A 19,170-nucleotide genomic window follows, 5' to 3' on the forward strand; every position below is an offset into this window, starting at 1 on the left:
GATAGCTCCGTCAATTTGCACGTTAGAAACCTCAAACTCGGCATCATGATAGCTTATCCATGTGTCCACATGGACGCCACATGGACGCCAAACCCCTGATTTTTGGTGAATTTTTGGTGAATTTCAGGATTTACCCAGTTCACACCATCCGGACAAAACACAGATTTGGATACAATCTGCAGTTGAAGTCCATAAATTTCCAAGTTTGCAATGTGAGTTACAGACCCCAAAAATGCAATTGAAAGGATGCATACATTTGAAAAATGTGTACTTTTGAGAAATGCACACAAAGATGCTTTAATCAATGGGATTTGCACTATTTCTGTAATGTTGCGTAAATAGTCACTTTATTACATTAGATTTCCAGAAATCCCAAGCCACCATTTTTACACAAAATGGTAGCTTGCTAAGGGGACAGGCGTCCCCATGGCCGGCAGCTCTGGGCAAGCACCCAGCACAACTGGATGGAGGTGAGTCCGTCCATCCCAGGTTACAATGCAAAACAAAAAGCCTCTGTTTGGCTAATGTTGCCAAGCTGTACTAGTTCTGGAAATAGTTGTTGTAGTGCTCAGGAGACTTTAAATTTCTCTTACACCTTACAGTGACCCTAATACTACAACTAGTATTAAGACGGTAGCCTAATCCACATCCAGTTTACACCAGGGTATTTAGATTTTAGTTGGCATATTCCATTAAATTGCATAAAATTGATTTTAATCCTTGTATTCCGGAGTTACAAATCCTTTATAAAAAAAATTGCTTTTACTTCAAATCCAGCATATGAGTTGTTGCTTTTTTTTCTTTTTCTTGTTGGCTTTCTGCCAAATAGGAGGGGGGAAATATCTCTAATACTCTGGTAAATACTACAACAGAAATAAAATTATAAAGTTACCTTTTAAATATCAATCCACTTTCATATTTTACTGGTATTACAATACTTCCTTTGTTGTCTACAAGGGTCTCTTCATGTTCTTCACTGTCACTAAAAGAAAAATGGGTCAGGTCAAATTGAATTTTCACTGCTGTGACTTTAGTAACAGCCCATATTGCATACAAAGATCAAACAAATGCAGTTAAGTCAATGCATTATCCTCTACTTGAATCTCAGGTCCCAGCTTGACCGGGACCAAAGCAGTGCAATTTTATGGGTGAGAAGACCAGATGATGGAGGACTCTGATCTCAGGGGCTCTGTTCTGTCCAAAGTAATTGTCAGAAGACATTTTTGCCTCTTTTTCCTCCCCAATCGGTTCCAGGAGCCTCAGAACTCATTTAAATACCCCTCTGTGCTGATGGCTAGAGGCTCACTCTATGGCCACTAGGATGCTCATTCCCCCCTTCCCTCCATGAGGCTGGAGTTCCAATCTTGTAGAAGGATCCACCCCCCACCCCCCACAGAAGACTTCAAGGTGGCTGGCAGAGCCAGGAGGGAGGCTCCAACATCATACTATGATTCCTGGGATGCTATCTAGGGACCATAAGATTGCTCTCCAAATTATGTTGAATATTTTGTTTTTCCAAGGGACAGCTACAAAACCAGATTCACTTGTGATCCAAAGACCTTTACACATAAACAGCTGCTACTTTAATCCATTTTATTTGCTATCTTCCTTGCAGTCAGTGGCTACTGTCCAGTTTTGAATGGAATCAGCATAAATGCTCAACATTGACTTCTGAGATAGAAAACAGTATCTCATTTGGTAATTCAGGAAGCAAAACTGGGTAATGAAAAAAGTGAAAATGAAAGCTCTATAAAGATAATAGATGGAACTCACCTGGTCACAGAAAATTGAATTGTAGTATTTTCCAGAAGATAAGACACATTGAACTGGAATGCTATATCAAACTCAATCTAAATGAAAAGATTTTATAATGCATCAAAATAACAATGTTTAAAATTAACTGAAATAAAATTCTGAAATTATAAGTAATGCTAACAGAAATAGAACACAAGTTATCATTGCTTCCCCATTAGTCAACTGCGTTTCCTACATGCAGACATACTGATCAATAAAATCAGGGCAATAAGTGACAGAACTGGAGGAGTCCCCTATAGACAAGAGAGGTTCAGAAGGACACAGGGAAATCCTGTTGTTGTTGGGTGTTTTTTTAAAAAACCTTTTTAAAGCCCTTCTCCCACTGAGGGCTGTGCATCTACAGTGTGTGTGAAAGAGAGAGAGAGAGAGAGAGAGAGAGAGAGAGAGAGAATAAGCATAGAATCATAGAATCATAGAATAGCAGAGTTGGAAGGGGCCTATAAGGCCATCAAGTCCAACCCCCTGCTCAATGCAAGAATCCACCTTAAAGCATCCCTGACAGATGGTTGTTCAGCTGCCTCTTGAATGCCTCAAGTGTGGGAGAGTCCACAACCTCCCTTGGTAACTGGTTCCATTGTCGTACTGCTCTAACAGTGAGGAAGTTTTTCCTGATGTCGAGAAGAGATCCTGGCCCTCCTCTGTGTGACAAATGTTTAAGTATTTGAAGAGTGCTATCATGTCATCCCCCAGTCTTCTCTTCTGACTAAACATGCCCAGTTCTTTCAGTCTCTCCTCATAGGGCTTTGTTTCTGGACCGTCTCTGTTCCACAGATAGTGCTAAGACCACTGTAATATTTCAAACTGAAACATCTGTTCTAAGTTATAAATATTTTCTTGCTCCTAGTTTTAATTAACACCAGATAGTTTGGGCTACTAACAGCACAACCCTATGCATTTCTCCTCAGAAGTAAGCTCCACTGAGGACAATGATGCTTATTCCTGATAAATGTGTAAAGCATTGCACCCTTAAAAAGTGTTTCATAAACAAATGCTGAGTGAAGCTAGAACTGTTTCAGCATGTTGCTTTCACGCCTATGGAGAAGGCATGGTGGGAGAGTTTGCTGTTAGCCAACTTATTGTTGAGAGAACCGAGCCAGGTTCTGGGAATGAGGATCTGGGAATAAAGTGACATTATGAAAAGCCTCACTTAATGTGGAATTTCACTTTAGAAACATTGCAATAGGCTCCGTGGTGTAGGCTAGAATAGTTGAATATATGAGGTTGCTCTCAGTCTCCAACTCAGGGTCTTTCCAGATAATCAGTATGAAGATAGGCATATATTAACACAGTGGGTCCTTCACCACTGCTTGCAATCCCAGCTTCCCACTGGTCCTAGAATATTTGTCTTTAGCCTTACTTTATAGCACCACATATGGAATTGTTGCTCATTCATCCAGGCACTGCTCAAGAAAGCACGTCTATTCTAGGACACCACTATTTTCCAGCTGTCACCTTCGAAATGAGTCATACTTAGAGAGTGAATTTGCACATCACGATAAGCCACTCTGAAAATCAGCTACAGTGGGTTAGTTATTTGCTTACTAACCCAAATTAGTCCCAAGAGAAGATAGGGGGCCCTGCGGCTTGCAGTGGCTTCTTCCCCCCTTAGTCCTCCTGCTCACACTTGGCATGTATCTCATGGGCCTTTGCAGCACAACCTCAAAAGCCTACTCCACTAATGAGCATGTTTCCAGACTTTAGGTTTATTGGTAGATTTTTCTTTTTACCTTTAGGAGTTTTCCTCAGATTTAACATTATTTTAGCCTGGTAACATACAGTTACTATGCTAAAGCGAAGTAGTTACTCAATTTTAGTGGAGTTTCACAAATATCCCCAAAAGTTAAAAAACAAGCAACAAAAAGTCTAATTTGCACAAATCTCCCTGAAGATGAGGAAGAACGTGACATTGCCAATCTTTCAGAATATGAAAAAAAAAGGAGTCACTGTCTAGGGAGTAGACAAAGTGGAGAAGTAAATTGACTAGTGTCAGTTCAAGTTGTAATAGAAAGGTGATATCATTAGCGAGGTCATGAGGAGCAGCTAGCGGGTTTTGTGTGTGTCACTTTTGCCATCTGGCTCTGCCACCATTTTGATTAACCCATGCTGAAGTGACTCTGCCAGGTTCGGAGATCATGACAAGCCGCCCTGAGAACAAGCCACCCTAAACAACACTACTACAAACCATGGGTGAAAAACTATCCACGATGGAAAAGTCACACTGGGTTCAGATGTCACACTAAGCCACCCTGCAACCTTCCATAGTGACAACCCACTGTGGCTTAGTGTGATGTGCTAATGAGGTCAGAGTGTTCACAGGCACCTACTGGTTAATAATATTTATTTATTATTTAGAAATCTCTTCCTAGGGTCATACAGCAGGCAGAGAGAGAAAGTTTCGCTCTTTCTATCCATCTCACAGTTCCAACAGAAATCATAGCTATGCAGCAGCTATTTGCACTGGGAAAGAAGCTCCCATTGACTCCCACTGGAGTTACCTTTCAAATGCAAATCTGGGTAGCTGCTAGCCTTTATGATGGTGAAGATCATCTTAAAATCCTGCGGGCAATGGCTCATGAAGAGATGCCACACAATCTGATTAACAGTGGTTGGAATGGGGTAGGTGGATGAGTTCAAATACTCTGTGTAGGATAAATTTTGCAAAATAAGCCAAAATATTAATACCTATTTGCATAATTCATGCAGGTTACAGAACTGTTGTGCAAAATTCAGGATATTTGTCAAGGATTTTTGTGGGGAGGTGTGGCTTTCTTTGTTTACCACAGGCTCTCACCAAAGTTGTCTGTAATCTACTTGGCTAACACAGTCTCTGTTTTCCCCTAAGGAAGTAGAGTGTGAAAGGGAAGTTTGCGAAGTGTGCACACATGGGCCAGAGGGCATCCTTCCCACATATCCTGTTGCAAGATGTCTAGTTCCCAGAGGAAGCTCTCCATCAAGACATCATGGTCCTAAACTTTGTCCTAGTGCAGATATAAGTCCTTTCAACCCCAGTCACTGGGAGGCAGCTGCTGCTGTGATCCCAAGGGAGATCATATATGGTTCTCTGACTTCAGCAACTGGACTCTTCTTGACTTGGAGGATCAGTCAGAACAACAAACAGGCTTTGTACTTGTACATTAGCTGCTACTTCATCTGATTATTTGCTTTTCCAAATTACAACATTTTAATTGTTGTTGTTAGCTGCAGTGATGGGCCATAAAGATGAGATATTCATTTTCAATTAGAACAGATCAACAAACACATACATATCTTGGCTCAAGGTACTTCCTGACATAGATAGATAGAGAGGGAGAGAGAGAGAGAGAGAGAGAGAGAGAGAGAGAGAGAAGAGCAAAACAGCTTTATTCACAACATCTTACCTGCTCTCCAGGTGTTAGGAAGGGGTAGCCCACTCTACAGGTGATATTTTGCCCAGATTCACAGCTGTCTTTTGATATTCTCTGGACATAAAATGACAACAATTAAATATTATATTTGTGCAGCTTACTTATAAACAAAGCAACAGGAGAAGATCTAAATCCTGTAATGCATCCCCTAACACAAATATATAATCACATTTCTGTTTCTTAACGGAAGTCCACATGACATTTAAATCACACAAAGGTCAAATTTTTCATAACCACCAGAGCTACTGCAATGCACTCCCAAGGGATGCCAAATTTGCAGACACCATTTCTGTTACTGTACACAAAGACAAAATGAATAATTCAGACCAGTCACTCTTCATGGACTTGGCTGACCATGCATGGGGGAGGGGGCAGAATGTCTGAGTATGAGTAGAGTAATTGTGTGCATTGACCAGAGTAATCCTATTCATTTATTAGACTAGGGGTGCATAGCCCATAGCCTGTAGGCTGTGTAAGGTCCCCCAAGGTGTTACTTGTGCCTCTCTCAAGCCAAAATTATTACCTAATTTGCTTTTGCATTCTCAAGGACACTTTAGGAATCAGCATGTAGAGGCCCTGCTTCCCAAAGGAAGCAGGATTCCTTCTAGGAATCAACACTCGGAGGGCTTGGTTCCAGGAGGACACTCTTCAAATCCCCATTCAGAGGGCCTGCTTCTCAGATGATATTCCAGAAATTAGCTCTTCGAGAGCTTGCTTCCAGGCTTTGGGGAAAAGTGTGTGCATGTGGTGAAGAGTGGATCTCTGTGTGTGCATATATGTGTGTGTATGTTTGTGTGTAGGGTGTGTGTGTGTGTATGTGTAAGACAGAGTGACCATATGAAAAGGAGGACAGCCCTGCCCTCTTTTGTATCTGGTCACCCCTTCTCTCCTTTCACCACAGTCCCAATCCTGATTGAGCTGCGGTGGCTGTTGTTCTTAAAGGAATAACAGAGATGTTACATACATCCACACATTTAACATCTCATCTAGTTTGGCTCTTAAATGGCACGAGACACTGGAGGCAGATTTGCAGTACCGTTAGAGCAGGGGTGCGGAACTGGTGGCCCATCCTGTATTTCAGCCTCTAACTCCTGTCAGTCCTAGCTAGCATAGCCAATCGTTAGGGATCATGGGAGTTGAAGCCCAAAATATTTGGAGGGCCACAAGTTGCCTGTTTCGGCATCAGAGGAAAGAAAATTGATGACTTACAGTGCAGCCCTATACATGTCTACTCAGACACAGACCCCATTGCATTCAATGGGACTTTTTTCCAGGTAAGTGAGTATAAAACTGCAGCCTCAGTCTACTATTTTTTTTAATCATGATTTTATCACGTCATTTGTCTTTTCCCCCTCAGGCATCAAAATGCCTTCTACTGTCTCTGTAGGACTGTTTACAAAGTAAAGGGCCAACATCCATCTTGGTCTAAGATATAGAAAATTGCATAGGGATCCCAGGCTCCAAAACCTGAATTATTACACATATAAATCCATCTTAAGCAGATGAGTAAACTTTGCTATTCTCCCATCCCAATAAGATAATAATTTAAAAAGATGTACCTCAATCCCAGAGAAAATAATATTTGGAGAATACTGAACAAGGACTCTTGTATTATAAGCACTGTCTTTTTTATTTCTAACCAACAGGTGTACCAAGAATTTGAGATTATTCATGATGATGAATGGAGATAAACTGAAAATTGTGAACAAAAAAGAATGATGTTAGATAATAAACGATTTTAAAACAATGCTGGTTTTATTATTTTTTTAACCATAGCTTCTAGTAACCCAACAATGTTTAATGGTGTAAAAAGAAAGTATCTTAGAAAGAAATAGAGAAAATCAGTGGGGAATTTGTGCCAGAATGATAGTGGGGGAAACTGGAAAAACAAGCAGAAGTAATATGCGGATGAAATATATAGAGAAGTCTGATATATAATCTAAACATGTAAAATTGCAACACAAACAAAAGGGGTGGGTAATGTAAAATTGGCTAGTATAATATTAGAAATATGGGAACTGTTTATTACTAAGTGGTTGAGGATTAAAACAGAAACATTAAGATCAACCTTACTGTTGATGTTATAAAGTAAAAGCAGAACCAAATGTTAAAGCAGATGTATGGCTGCCATTAAAACTCTGACTCTGAGGGCTCGCCTCAGCACCTCCATGTCATGGGAGCCAGTGGCTGCAGGATCGGACAATGGCCATTTAAGAAATAGACAGCTCCTCAGAGGGGGTGAAGTTAACACCAGGTCCAGGCCTGCCAATCTTCATAAGGCTCTGCATATTACTGGGACAACTGCTCTTTGTGAATGAGTTTCAGAAAGTCATCTGTTCCTGGTCCTGATAGACCTGTTCTGTTCCACTGGGCAGAGCCAAATGTGGACAGAGTTTACTGCATTGCATGGCTCTCTCTCTCTCTGTGCCACCACCCTATGAAATGAGAGCTCCGTGCAGCCCAAGGATTGCAGGTTCCCCAGCCTAGTCCTAAATGCTACCAGGAAAAGATGGGAAAGGTATGTGGGACAGATGTTTTGGATAGCATTGCATCTCATCAAACGTCTAGTTCCAACCTAATTCATGTAGTACGCAGTAAGTTTTGAAAAATTCTTTATAAATTGATGGGGATCATGGGCCACCATGATGTGCAGAACACCCAGAGTGCAGGAAAACGGAATAACGGGCTCAAGTTAAAGGAAGCCAGATTCCAGCTGGACATCAGGAAAAACTTCCTGACTGTTAGAGCAGTACGACAATGGAATCAATTATCTAGGGAGGTTGTGGGCTCTCCCCACACTAGAGGCATTCAAGAGGCAGCTGGACAACCATCTGTCAGGGATGCTTTAGGGTGGATTCCTGCATTGAGCAGGGGTTTGGACTCGATGGCCTTGTAGGCCCCTTCCAACTCTGCTATTCTATTATTCTATTATTATATTTTGCATTATATCATTTAAATAACAAAAACAAACTCTAAAAAGAACTATACAAGGGTATATTAAAAGGCCATTTCATTCACGTTACCTGTTTCCTTCTATGGTTGCATTGGCAGTCAGCTGTAGGTCGGAAATACATTTCTGCTTATTTCCACAATCTTTTGTGAAAGGGATCTGGAAGGCATGAGAAGGGCTAAGTACCATACATCTCCCTATCCCTATGCACATCTCCCTATCCCATCTTCCTTCTTTCTTTGGCCCTTGTCTTGAGTTGGAGGTGAAGGAGCTATTTGCTTCCTGGCTTAATAATCCCAGTAGGGTTCTACAGCCTTGCACTGAGAAAGAGAACTACTTTAGAATAATCTATGGAGTGCATAATTTTAATATCTAAACTGAGAAAGCTCAAGAAAGCCATTAAACCTAACTCCAGGAATTTGGACTTGTAGCTCACCTGTGCTATGGGAAAGACACTCTGTATGCTCTGATTTGTATTATCATCTTGCATGTTTCAGCACTGAAAATAAGTTTTGCGACTAAGCACTGGTCAACATTGGCCAAATTAGAAGGGATGCCAGAGGACAGTCCCCTATTTAAATGTAACTTCTATTTGAAGAGCTGTCTAATCCAGGTCTGGTTTAAAAGATTAGGACACATAAGAAGAGAGAATCATGATGCAACAGCGTAATGCAGTGCTAACATTTTCCACATTGTAGAGACTTACGTATTCATATATTGAGTTGGGCAATGTGCTATCAAGAATAGGTCCACTCTCTGGATCAGAAAAGTTGAACTCCAACAAAACCTTTATAGAACCAAGGAAGTCAGGCTTGTCCTAGAAACAAAACAGAGCAAAGCAGTGATTGCAATCTTTTCCCTAGTCCAGTGAGTTAAGGAAAAAGACATGTTTTTAAAATTATGGTTGATGGACAGTCTATACTTTGCATTATTCACATAAAAGGGGATTAGCAAAACAGGTTATTCACAGCTAAATGACATATTGTAATGCTTTGCCCCCACTTATTTTTTTCTTTTTACAACTGCAAACTGATCCTTTTGCCTATCCTGAGCTTTGCCTATCCATAGGCCACAGCCCAGGGTTCACTGAATGTATGTACGGCTTAAAGGTTTTTCATTTATGTTCATCATTAGCAGGTTCTAGCCCAGAAATATTTAAAAATAATTGGGGAGAATGTAAAAAGCAGCCTGGAACTTGGAACATACCGTAGCTTGGTGGCTGTGATGCAAATGAAAGTTATGCAAGCACAGGGTGACCCTATGGAAAAGGAGGATAGGGCTCCTGTATCTTTAACAGTTGCATAGAAAAGGGAATTTCAGCAGATGTGATTTTTATGCATGCAGCACCTGGTGAAATTCTCTCTTCATCACAACAGTTCAAGCTGCAGGAGCTACACTAGAGTAACAATATTTATTTATTTATTGAAATACAAAATACAAAAGAGGGCAGGGCTCCTGTTGTGAACTGCCCAGAGAGCTTCAGCTTATTGGGTGGTATACAAATGGAATAAATAAATAAATAAATAAATAAATAAATAAATAAATAAATAAATAAATAAATAAATCAGAATGGTAAGGCTGGGATCCCAAGAGGCCCATGCATGTACCAGGTATCTCTGTGCTGGTTTTCTCCTGTGGCAATGGCCCTTTGCATTGAATAGAATGCCACTCTGGAGGGCTTGCTAGCCTCCAGATGCATCCAGTCAGAGATCCAGGGGCTTGTAGGAAGAAAGTGGCTGAAAAAGCCTCTGCACATATACACAATAACTGATTAGAAGTATATGAAGCTCCATATCCAACTACAAAGGAAGAATCATAGAATAGTAGAGCTGGAAGGGGCCTATAAGGCCATCAAATCCAACCCCCTGCTCAATGCAGGAAACCACCTTAAAGCATTCCTGACAGACGGTTGTCCAGTTTCCTCTTGAATACCTCAAGTGTGGGAGAGCCCACAACCTCCCTAGGTCATTGGTTCCATTGTTGTACAGCTCTTACGGTCAGGAAGTTTTTCCTGATGTCCAGCCGGAATCTGGCTTCCTGTAACTTGAGCCCATTATTCCGTGTCCTGCACTCTGGGATGATCGAGAAGAGATCGTGGCCCTCCTCTGTGTGACAACCTTTCAAGTATTTGAAGAGTGCTATCATGTCTCCCCTCAGCCTTCTCTTTTCCAGGCTAAACATGCCCAGTTCTTTCAGTCTCTCCTCATAGGGCTTTGTTTCCAGACCCCTGATCTTCCTTGTTGCCATCCTCTTAACATGTTCCAGTTTGTCTGCATCCTTCTTGAAGTGTTATGCCCAGAACTGGATGCAATATTCAAGATGAGGCCTAAGTAGTGCCAAATAGAGGGGAAGCAGTACCTCACGCAATTTGAAAGCTATACTTCTAGTAATGCATCCCAAAACAGCATTTGATTTTTTTTGCAGCCACATGTATCATGGATATTTAAGTCACCCCTCCAATAAAATGACAGTATGTCCTAACTAGAGATGTTGGAGAGCTCTGGAATGGATTCAAATGACTTTGCATTTCTATGAATCCAACCAGCAGCTTCTGCAGTGAACCAGCTTTTCACAAGTCACATGAACTCTGTGGACTTGCAGAGCAGATTTTTTATTGTCCAAAATTGGAGGCAAATTCAGTTTTACAAAAATATGAATGTTTCTGGGAAATTCACTCAAACATAATCCATTTTTTTTTTTAAATGCAACATTTTATGCATCTCTCTGATCTCTCTTTAGCCTCTATTCAGCCCCTGCAGTGTAGCAATCTCTGTCTCTCTCTCTCTCTCTCTCTCTCTCTGTGTGTGTGTGTGTGTATACTGCTCATGGGTTGTACTATGAGCTAAGAAAAATATGCAAAAAATTATGTTCCATACAATGCAGTGGACCTATTTGCATACTTTTCCAAAGTGAGGGGGAATCTGATTCAATGAGAGGATGATGGAGTGCAAGACACCTGAAAATCCACAAAACGCAGACAGAACAGATATAACAAAAATTGTACATCCCTAGGCTCAAGCACCTATCAGCAGCAGCTTATAGGTATTCAATCTACAATACAGAAATGAATGCACAGATGTTTTATTATGCCATTTTCAAGTGAAGATCAGTAGCATCAAAATGAGAACACAGTGACGTAGGCGAGGATTATTCACATTAAAGGAGGTATAAATTATGTTTGGGGTAGCAAGCCAGTTTAGTGTAAACCAGCAATTTGAATATTGTTCTTGAATTACATCAGGCTTTTACAGTAAGTACAGATAAAAAGCAATCAGGAATAGCAATGGGAAAAAAGGCATAGCAACTTTATATGATTTACTTGCCGACATGTAGAAGTTATGCTTAATACATTCTGAACCTTTGACTGTGATATTTTTTTGTAACTTCCGTTCAGTCGTTTCTGTGAAAAAGCTTCGAGAAAACTTTCTGTCTGCATCAAGTGTAATCCAATACTGGATACCTAAGAAGAAAACAGAAATAACTGGTTATGTTTGTAAAGCATTTTCCAGTATAGTTGTTCATGAAGAACAATTCTGTCATTTATTTTTTTTACTTTTTCTGGACTTCGTCAGATATTCTAAAGAAGGGGTGACAGAGGAAGCATGATTAGCACATATATGTCCTCTCCCATCATGCGTGGGTCTCATGTGAAGGGAGGATATACATTCTTCCTACTCACAAATAGAACATCCATCTGACCCTGAAGCAGGAGAAGGTGTGTGCAGGCATAGTGAAATAGCTACACCATGTCCCATTAAGTTGCAGGGGGGGGGGGAAGCATGAAGTCACTGCCGCCCCTGCTGCACTAGTGAAATTTGTGGCAGAAAAAAATGGTGGTTTACTGATATGGAGCAGTAAATAGTAAATTTTTAATTACATTTAACTAAATTAACTAAACGTTTGATTAAATTTGAACTGCTCACCACCATTTTTATTTATTTATTTATTTGCTGTCACCTGGATGACGTCTGTGTGGTAGTGGTGACTGGAGGAGTGTGGCCCATGGGAGGACCTGAGGGTAGGTGGGCAAAAATGGCCACAGATCTCCTGAGGTTGCCCACCCCTGCCTTAAGTAAAGCCTAGGTTCCAGTGTCTCTGCCTCCCTCTCATCTCTTTTACTAAGAGAAATCTGTATAAGGAGCCTTGCTAAGCTATCAACATCTGTGTGGAACCTAGATTCCGTAATTACGGTTCAATAAACAATACAAGAAGAAACATGAGTCACTAATGTCTCATCTAGTTCTCCTTTTTTTAAGGCCTTCTGCTTATTGATGTTGATCATGTTCTGGATGATGGGGGTCTCCCAATCACAGCTTCAGCCCTCATGTGAAATGCAATCTTGTTATAGCAGAAGGCATATTCACTAGTCACATATGTGGGACCAGATTATAGAACAGTTTAAAGAACTTCCATTCATTTTTTTTCATGCAACAAATGAAGATGGCCTATGGTCACTTACCCACATGTCCTCTTGCTGATTTCCCAAAGAACTGCTTCAAAGCAGCTTCATGGTTTCTGGTTTTAGGACAGTAGACAACATTCACATCAAAGTTCAGCAATCTGGGTCCTGTCTACTTACTTGTTTCATTCAAGGTGACCTCCTTTGATTTTAATTTGACTTCAAAACAAATTGTGGTGTTGATAGACACCCTTTGCTTTTGCATGTCATTGTTTATCTTCTGGATGTTAATTTTGCTGGGTGTGCATTTCATGGATACGTTTACTTCAGCAACATCACGAGACCTAAAGCATACCATTTGTGGAAAAAAAAATATTAGGAAACACCCAGGATCTTTTAGCATTTCACAACATAGTGGCTTGGACCTCAATATCATGTGACTAGTTCCATCACCTGAGGACTTGTGATTTCCAAGCCATTAGCTCACCCATGCCAAATGGAAAAACTCATTTGAAACAAGAGGGGAATTCCAAAAGCAATTTATGGTATGGCATGAAGGTTCAAATTCCCACTGGACTTGCTTACGCTATTGGGCACACTTAGGCTGCAAATTCCATGCTCAGTTACTTGGGAGTCCTACTAAATACAATGCACTTATTTCTAGGTAAACACGGATAGGATACCATTGTGAAAATGGCTTTTGAGATCTTGTCCACTGTATGTCAACCCTTTTCCCCTTACTTCTATACAGCATTAAAGTCCAATATTCCAGAGCTTGGGCTGCTCCCAGGCTCTGGAACTCCCTGCTGATGGAGGACAGATTACACCCCTCTATGTCATGAAAACTGGAGAAATCCGTAACGGAATCAAATGAGTCTGGATTTCTATATACACGACTGACAGTTTCTGCAGCAAACTGGCTTTTCCCAAGTCATATGGATTCCATTTTTTTTTAACTTTAACTTTCTGGAATTTAGGCATAGAAAAATATGCAAAATATTTCCCTCTTCATCACAACAGTTAAAGATACAGGAGCCCTGTCCTCCTTTCCATATGGTCTCTCTACAGTTACATACAGTTGCTGCAGTTTCAACCACAGCAGTCCTTTTATGAGTTGCTGGGCATATCTACACCAGCCCTATATCCCGGGATCATTCCTGTGCATCCATATGCCACACAGGGGATCCCGGGAGCAGGTAGGGACGATCCCTCCATTTTCCTGGGATAACCACAGAGAGAGCAAGAATGGCTAGCAATTGCGCATAATCAGATACGCATGCACTCCCTGTTCACATGCCAGGAAATGCCATTTCTTTTATATGAACATGGCCAAGCACTGTAGATATTTGTATATACACTGGATATTTTCCAGGCTATCAATTGGCCCTGAGAGTTTGATGTCCTTGTAAGAAAACATTCCTGCTTCAACATAGTAAGACTCTCCATGCAAGTAACTTGTCAATAGGGCTTTGAACACGAGTTAGCTATTAGTATATAGGATTGTTCTAGGTAACAGTTATTGGCAACTTGATTGCCCTTTAAAGTGGAAGCTTAGCACACATACCAGAAGAGGGCTGCCCCTCCAAGGCCTCCAATGGTGACATCTGTCAATCCATCTCCATTTAAATCCATTTCGCCATGTATAGACTGACCAAAAAATTTCATCTTTTCCCCATCTCCACCTGATGCGATGCGCTGGATAACAATACTTTTATTACAGTCCATGGAAAAACATGTTTAAGAATATTTGGTTGCAATCCTATCTATGCTTACCTGGGAGTAAGCCCTACTGAATTCAATGAGACTTACATCTGAGTAGGCAAGCATAGGATTGCACAGTTAAACCTGGATTTGTTGGTGACTATTAAAAAACAACAATTTGCAATCAGTATTTTAATCCAGAGATAGACTTTAAGATGGCAGCATGGATATCACTCATTTAATTAATTTTAGTTCAACATTTTTGGGAGTACTAAACCATATTGTGTATTTAAAAATAAAAGTAACCTAATAGATGCTAATGATTCACAAACCCTCTTGAATCTATCTTGGAATCTAATTTTAGAGAAACAAATATCAATTTCAAAACAGAAACAAATATAGGGCCTATTCAGACAACATGCTAAGCCATGGTTAGGCCGCTAACCCATTTGCAGCAAGCGGTTAGTGAGCATGTTTAAACCATGGTTATGTGGCCACCATGGTAAGGAATGGTTCACGCAACACCCTAAGTCATGGTTCCCATGACACACTAAGCCATAATGTTTAGCTCAAAATGCTTAACCACTGTGGCTTAATGTGTTGACTGAAAAGATCATAAACAAACATTATAGAAAATATCTACATTTTGGTGAATGTTGACATTTACACGTGAATACAAGCCAGTCCTAGATTGATACTCATCAATGTCTCATATTTGCTAACATATACTTAAATTAATCTAACAATCTACCTCCAAACAGAGTGACTTTACAGCTAATCCCATGAATCTCGTTACACAATTAACTATGTCCAGATTTCTTTAAAGCGTCCCAGTCCCACTACAGTCAAGAATCCTGGGTTTAATCTCTGGGCCGTTGTCCTGTACCTGAGCATATTCTTTCCTTATACTTTTCCCATTGCCGTGGTAAACATATACAGCTCCTCGATGGTCGTCTTCTAAAGGAGCACCTATGACTATGTCATTAAACCCGTCAAGGTTGAGATCCTTAACTGGAGCAATTGATGTCCCAAAGCGAGCACCGCAAGGTTCATTCTTGTTGTGATTGGTGCAGTCACTGTGCTTCAGGAGTGAACAGCAGGTTTGCTTTACAGGCTCAAGTGACATCTGATATTCAAATGTTTTCTGTGAAAGAGGGAAATGGCAAAAAAATAATGGATTTTCATCTACTTTCTGTTACAAATGCTCTTGGGGCCCTCCTCAAGAGGCACACAAGACAAGCAGTACTTTCCTTTGGTAGTTTGTCCTGGCTGATCCTAAACTATTGTTTGAATCCCAAACTAGTTCATCGCTGTGAGTCATTAAAATCACTCCACTGGTTGCCAATTAGTTTCTGGGCGAAGTACAAAGTGTTGGTCATTACCTTTGGGTCCAGATTACATAGTTTGGGTCCAGATTACCTGCAGGATCGCCTTCTCCCATACAATCTGCCCTGCACCCTCAGGTCTTCTAGGGAGAACTTACTTCAGTCAGCCAAAACTAGGCTGAAAACTGTTCCCCAGAGGACCTTTTCTTCTGACACCCCCAGTCTGTGGAACGGTCTGCCAGAAGAGATTTGTCAACTTAACTCTCTCTCCGAGTTTAAGATAACTATAAAGACTAGCCTCTTCCAGCAGGCCTACCCAGATGAATTTTAAACCAAGAATTTAAGATGTCTTGATTGTTTTTTGATTTTGTATTGGTTTTATATGCTCTTTGACTTAATTTTATGTATTTGATTTATATTGTATTGTTGTACTAATGTCTTGATCCAAAGGGATCACGAAATTATTATTATTATTATTATTATTATTATTATTATTATTATTATTAGTCATTACCTTGTTCAAAGAGTAAACATACACCTTCCCTTGCTCCTCTTTTTCGGTCCCCATGTACATAGGTGCGCCTACCAGGAGGATATCTGTAAACGTATCTTTGTCAATGTCTATCGTTGTGATAACACTCCCAAAATAGGATCCAATCTGTAATTTATGAAATAGTATCATAACACACATTTGTAATTGTCAATATATTGCAGAGTGGTGCTAATTAGGTGCCAAGGACTTCAATATAAATCTCCAGTTTCCACTGAAATCCTCCGCCCCAGTTCTTTCCTGCCTCTTCCCTTTCTTCTTAGTCAGGGTAGCTTTGGGTAGCAGGGGAGCAAAAGGAAGGATGGACAGGGGAAGAGTTCCCTGACATTTAGTCTTCTCAAGGTTTATTTTGCAGAACTTCCAGAAAACTTTCTCCAAGAGGGGAGAAGGGAAGCTTGCCTGTTACTAAATACAGGGCATTGTCACTGTGCTAACTATAAGCCATACATCAAGGGAGCATGGCCAGTGCTGCATCTCGGGACACCTTAAATACGCCCAGGACAGACCAGAGGAGAAGATTTTCCCTCTGGTCCAGCCAGGAAGCCCTGCCTGCCCCCACTCCATCCAGCCAAATGGACCCCCAATTTGCTCTTTCATCCACACAAATGAGTTGGCCACCTGGAAGCTGCTCAGCACCACTGCTGTAGAGTCACTTATAATGCTCTTATAATGTTGTTGTCCTATAATTCAACAACATAGTTTTGCTGGGGTTTGCCTTTGTCTGTGCCTCTGTGACAGAATGGTGTGCAAGATGAACCCCTAAAGGCAATTCTTCAGTTCAGTAGACTTCAACCAGTGGGCCAGGACCCAAAAGATCAATCCAGATGGGTGACAGCAAAGCTGTTGCTGCCACGTTGGGAATGGAGAAAATTGTGGAAGTGGGTTCCATGTTGCAGTTTGGGAGTCCGAGGCGGGTTTCAGGTCCGGACCAGTTGAAGACCACTGCTTTAGTTTGATCTAAGAAGGCAACCTCTTCATCGTTACAACCTGCCTCTAGCTGTGGTGCGAAAGAGGAGCAGTGGATGCCACTACCTACTTGTCCACTGACTGTCAAGCAAGCTAGTGGTGGCAATGATGAGGAAGAGACTGAGGAGCAATAGCGGCTGGTGACAATGGTGGTGAGAAGGTAGACTCACTAAGGGAGACCCATCTGGGCATCTGGGCCAAGGGCCTTCAAAAGCCTGCAACTGGCACTGTTCCTGTAGGTGATCACATGAGGACCACCAAATATTTGGATCAGGCCCATTTGCAGAATTAAAACAGTTTGAGGATCTGATGCGAAAATCCTGACATTCTGGCACGTGTGGATTACACAGGTCATATGTGTAGCATGAATGCATCTGAGGATACTTGAAATGAACAGTGTGCAATCATACACTCCACTCCTTTGTTTTTAAGTGACTTTAGTCATATGTTAATGTTTTCAGAAATGCAGCAATGATTCGTCTCTATTTATCTCTGATGTAATTTTTCTTAACACTGCATATGTGACAAATATACGGATGACATATGACTAATGTTTTAATGGCCCTATGCACACTTACTTGTTCCCCACTTAATCGCTGAAGGATGTCTATATCTGCATCTCTCATTCTATATATGATAACTTGACCAGTGTGGTTATATCGAGGTTGTCCCGCAATGTATAGAACATCTCCGGGGACTGAGGCAGAATTCACTGTATAACCTATGGAATCAGAAACATCGCATTCATTCTCAGAATATCTTGACAATAACTACTTGTGCTTTTTCCCCCAGAGGTGCTGAATCTCTTTCAGTCCAAGGGCTGAAGTCCATTTCAGGGAACCTCTTGGTGGGTGGCACATTCCAGTGGTGGTCAGAGCCAAAAATGCAAAAAACATACCAGCACAGGTTCTTATAGCGGATCCAGAGCAGAGACTGCATTCTGCAATGACATTTAGCTAGAGCTCCAAAGGTTACCCAAGGGCCTAACTAATGGACCAAATAGACCAACCTTCCCAACCTGGCGCCCTCCAGATGTGTTAGACTGCAACTCCTATCTTTCCTACCCAACATGGCCAATGGGCATGTTGTATGGGAATGATGGGAGTTGTAGTCCAATACATCTGGAGGGCACAAGGTTGAGGAAGGCTGACGTACCATTCACAGTCTACACCACTCATAACATTATGCTCTGTAAATTTTATTGTGCATAAAATACACCAAACCGTCCCTTAAAGTCAAGGATGACATTTTGTACATGGGCCACATCTAGAGAAGCTTGACAAATGTCAATTGCCTTGCCTGCATTCAAGACAGACCTCTAAGAACTGATATTCCAAGCATCTTGAGCACCAAAGAATTCTAGTTCATTCTTGGGCAAATTATGTGTTCCTCATATACATTCTTGTCTTTGAAAGGCCTGTTGACAATGAATACACTGGGCATTGTAAAGAAGCAGCAGCAGCAGCAAAGAGCAGCCTTCTCCAATCTAACACTCTCCATATGCATTGGATATCAACCCTCATAATCCCCAGCCATGCCAAGTTTGAGACAGCTGTTCTAGAGAAACAAGAATAATGGAAGCACTCAGTGACGTATTCTAGATATTTTCTTCAGCATTTTTGCCAGTGCAATGTCACATTAGAGTAACAGTGCAGACATTTGTAGTATTTCTTTATTTAAAATATGAATGAACCGCCTTTTAGCGGAAACCCTCCCAAGGCAGTGTATAATATTAAAACCACAAATAAAACAATAATAAATTAGTAGTAAGAATGAAATATCAACATTTTAAAAATTACAACCACCTAACACCATGTACCCAATGGCACCCAATAAACCAGCTCAATTATAGCCCAAGGTGAAAAGGTAAGTCTTTAGGGCCTAGGCTCACTTGAACGCCTGTAATGATGGAGCCTGGTGGACATCAATTGGAATGCAGTTCTACAAGCAGGCAGTGGGGGCACTACTGAGAGGGCCTTATCCTTCACATCTCCCATCCTAATCACTTTTACTCTCGGGCCCACAAGTAGGCCCTTCAATACTGAGCACAAACCTAGAGC

The 19,170-nt window shown here is 41.1% G+C and overlaps 1 protein-coding gene across 1 annotated transcript in view; it reads right to left on the reverse strand.

Moving 5' to 3' along the window:
• ITGA1 (integrin subunit alpha 1) overlaps window positions 1-19,170 on the reverse strand; it is a 125,696-nt gene that overhangs the window by 20,723 nt on the left and 85,803 nt on the right. The window contains exons 12-23 of the mRNA XM_063128086.1: window positions 17,689-17,831; window positions 16,109-16,252; window positions 15,156-15,413; window positions 14,133-14,263; window positions 12,749-12,912; window positions 11,493-11,629; window positions 8,876-8,986; window positions 8,243-8,328; window positions 6,779-6,911; window positions 5,193-5,273; window positions 1,774-1,850; window positions 893-982 (exon numbers count right to left, since the gene is read on the reverse strand). Of these exons, the coding sequence (XP_062984156.1) occupies window positions 893-982; window positions 1,774-1,850; window positions 5,193-5,273; window positions 6,779-6,911; window positions 8,243-8,328; window positions 8,876-8,986; window positions 11,493-11,629; window positions 12,749-12,912; window positions 14,133-14,263; window positions 15,156-15,413; window positions 16,109-16,252; window positions 17,689-17,831 (1,555 nt within the window). The remainder of the gene's footprint in view (window positions 1-892; window positions 983-1,773; window positions 1,851-5,192; window positions 5,274-6,778; window positions 6,912-8,242; window positions 8,329-8,875; window positions 8,987-11,492; window positions 11,630-12,748; window positions 12,913-14,132; window positions 14,264-15,155; window positions 15,414-16,108; window positions 16,253-17,688; window positions 17,832-19,170) is intronic.

Source organism: Elgaria multicarinata, chromosome 6 (assembly GCF_023053635.1).
Source record: "Elgaria multicarinata webbii isolate HBS135686 ecotype San Diego chromosome 6, rElgMul1.1.pri, whole genome shotgun sequence".
Taxonomy (NCBI): Eukaryota; Metazoa; Chordata; class Lepidosauria; order Squamata; family Anguidae; genus Elgaria; species Elgaria multicarinata.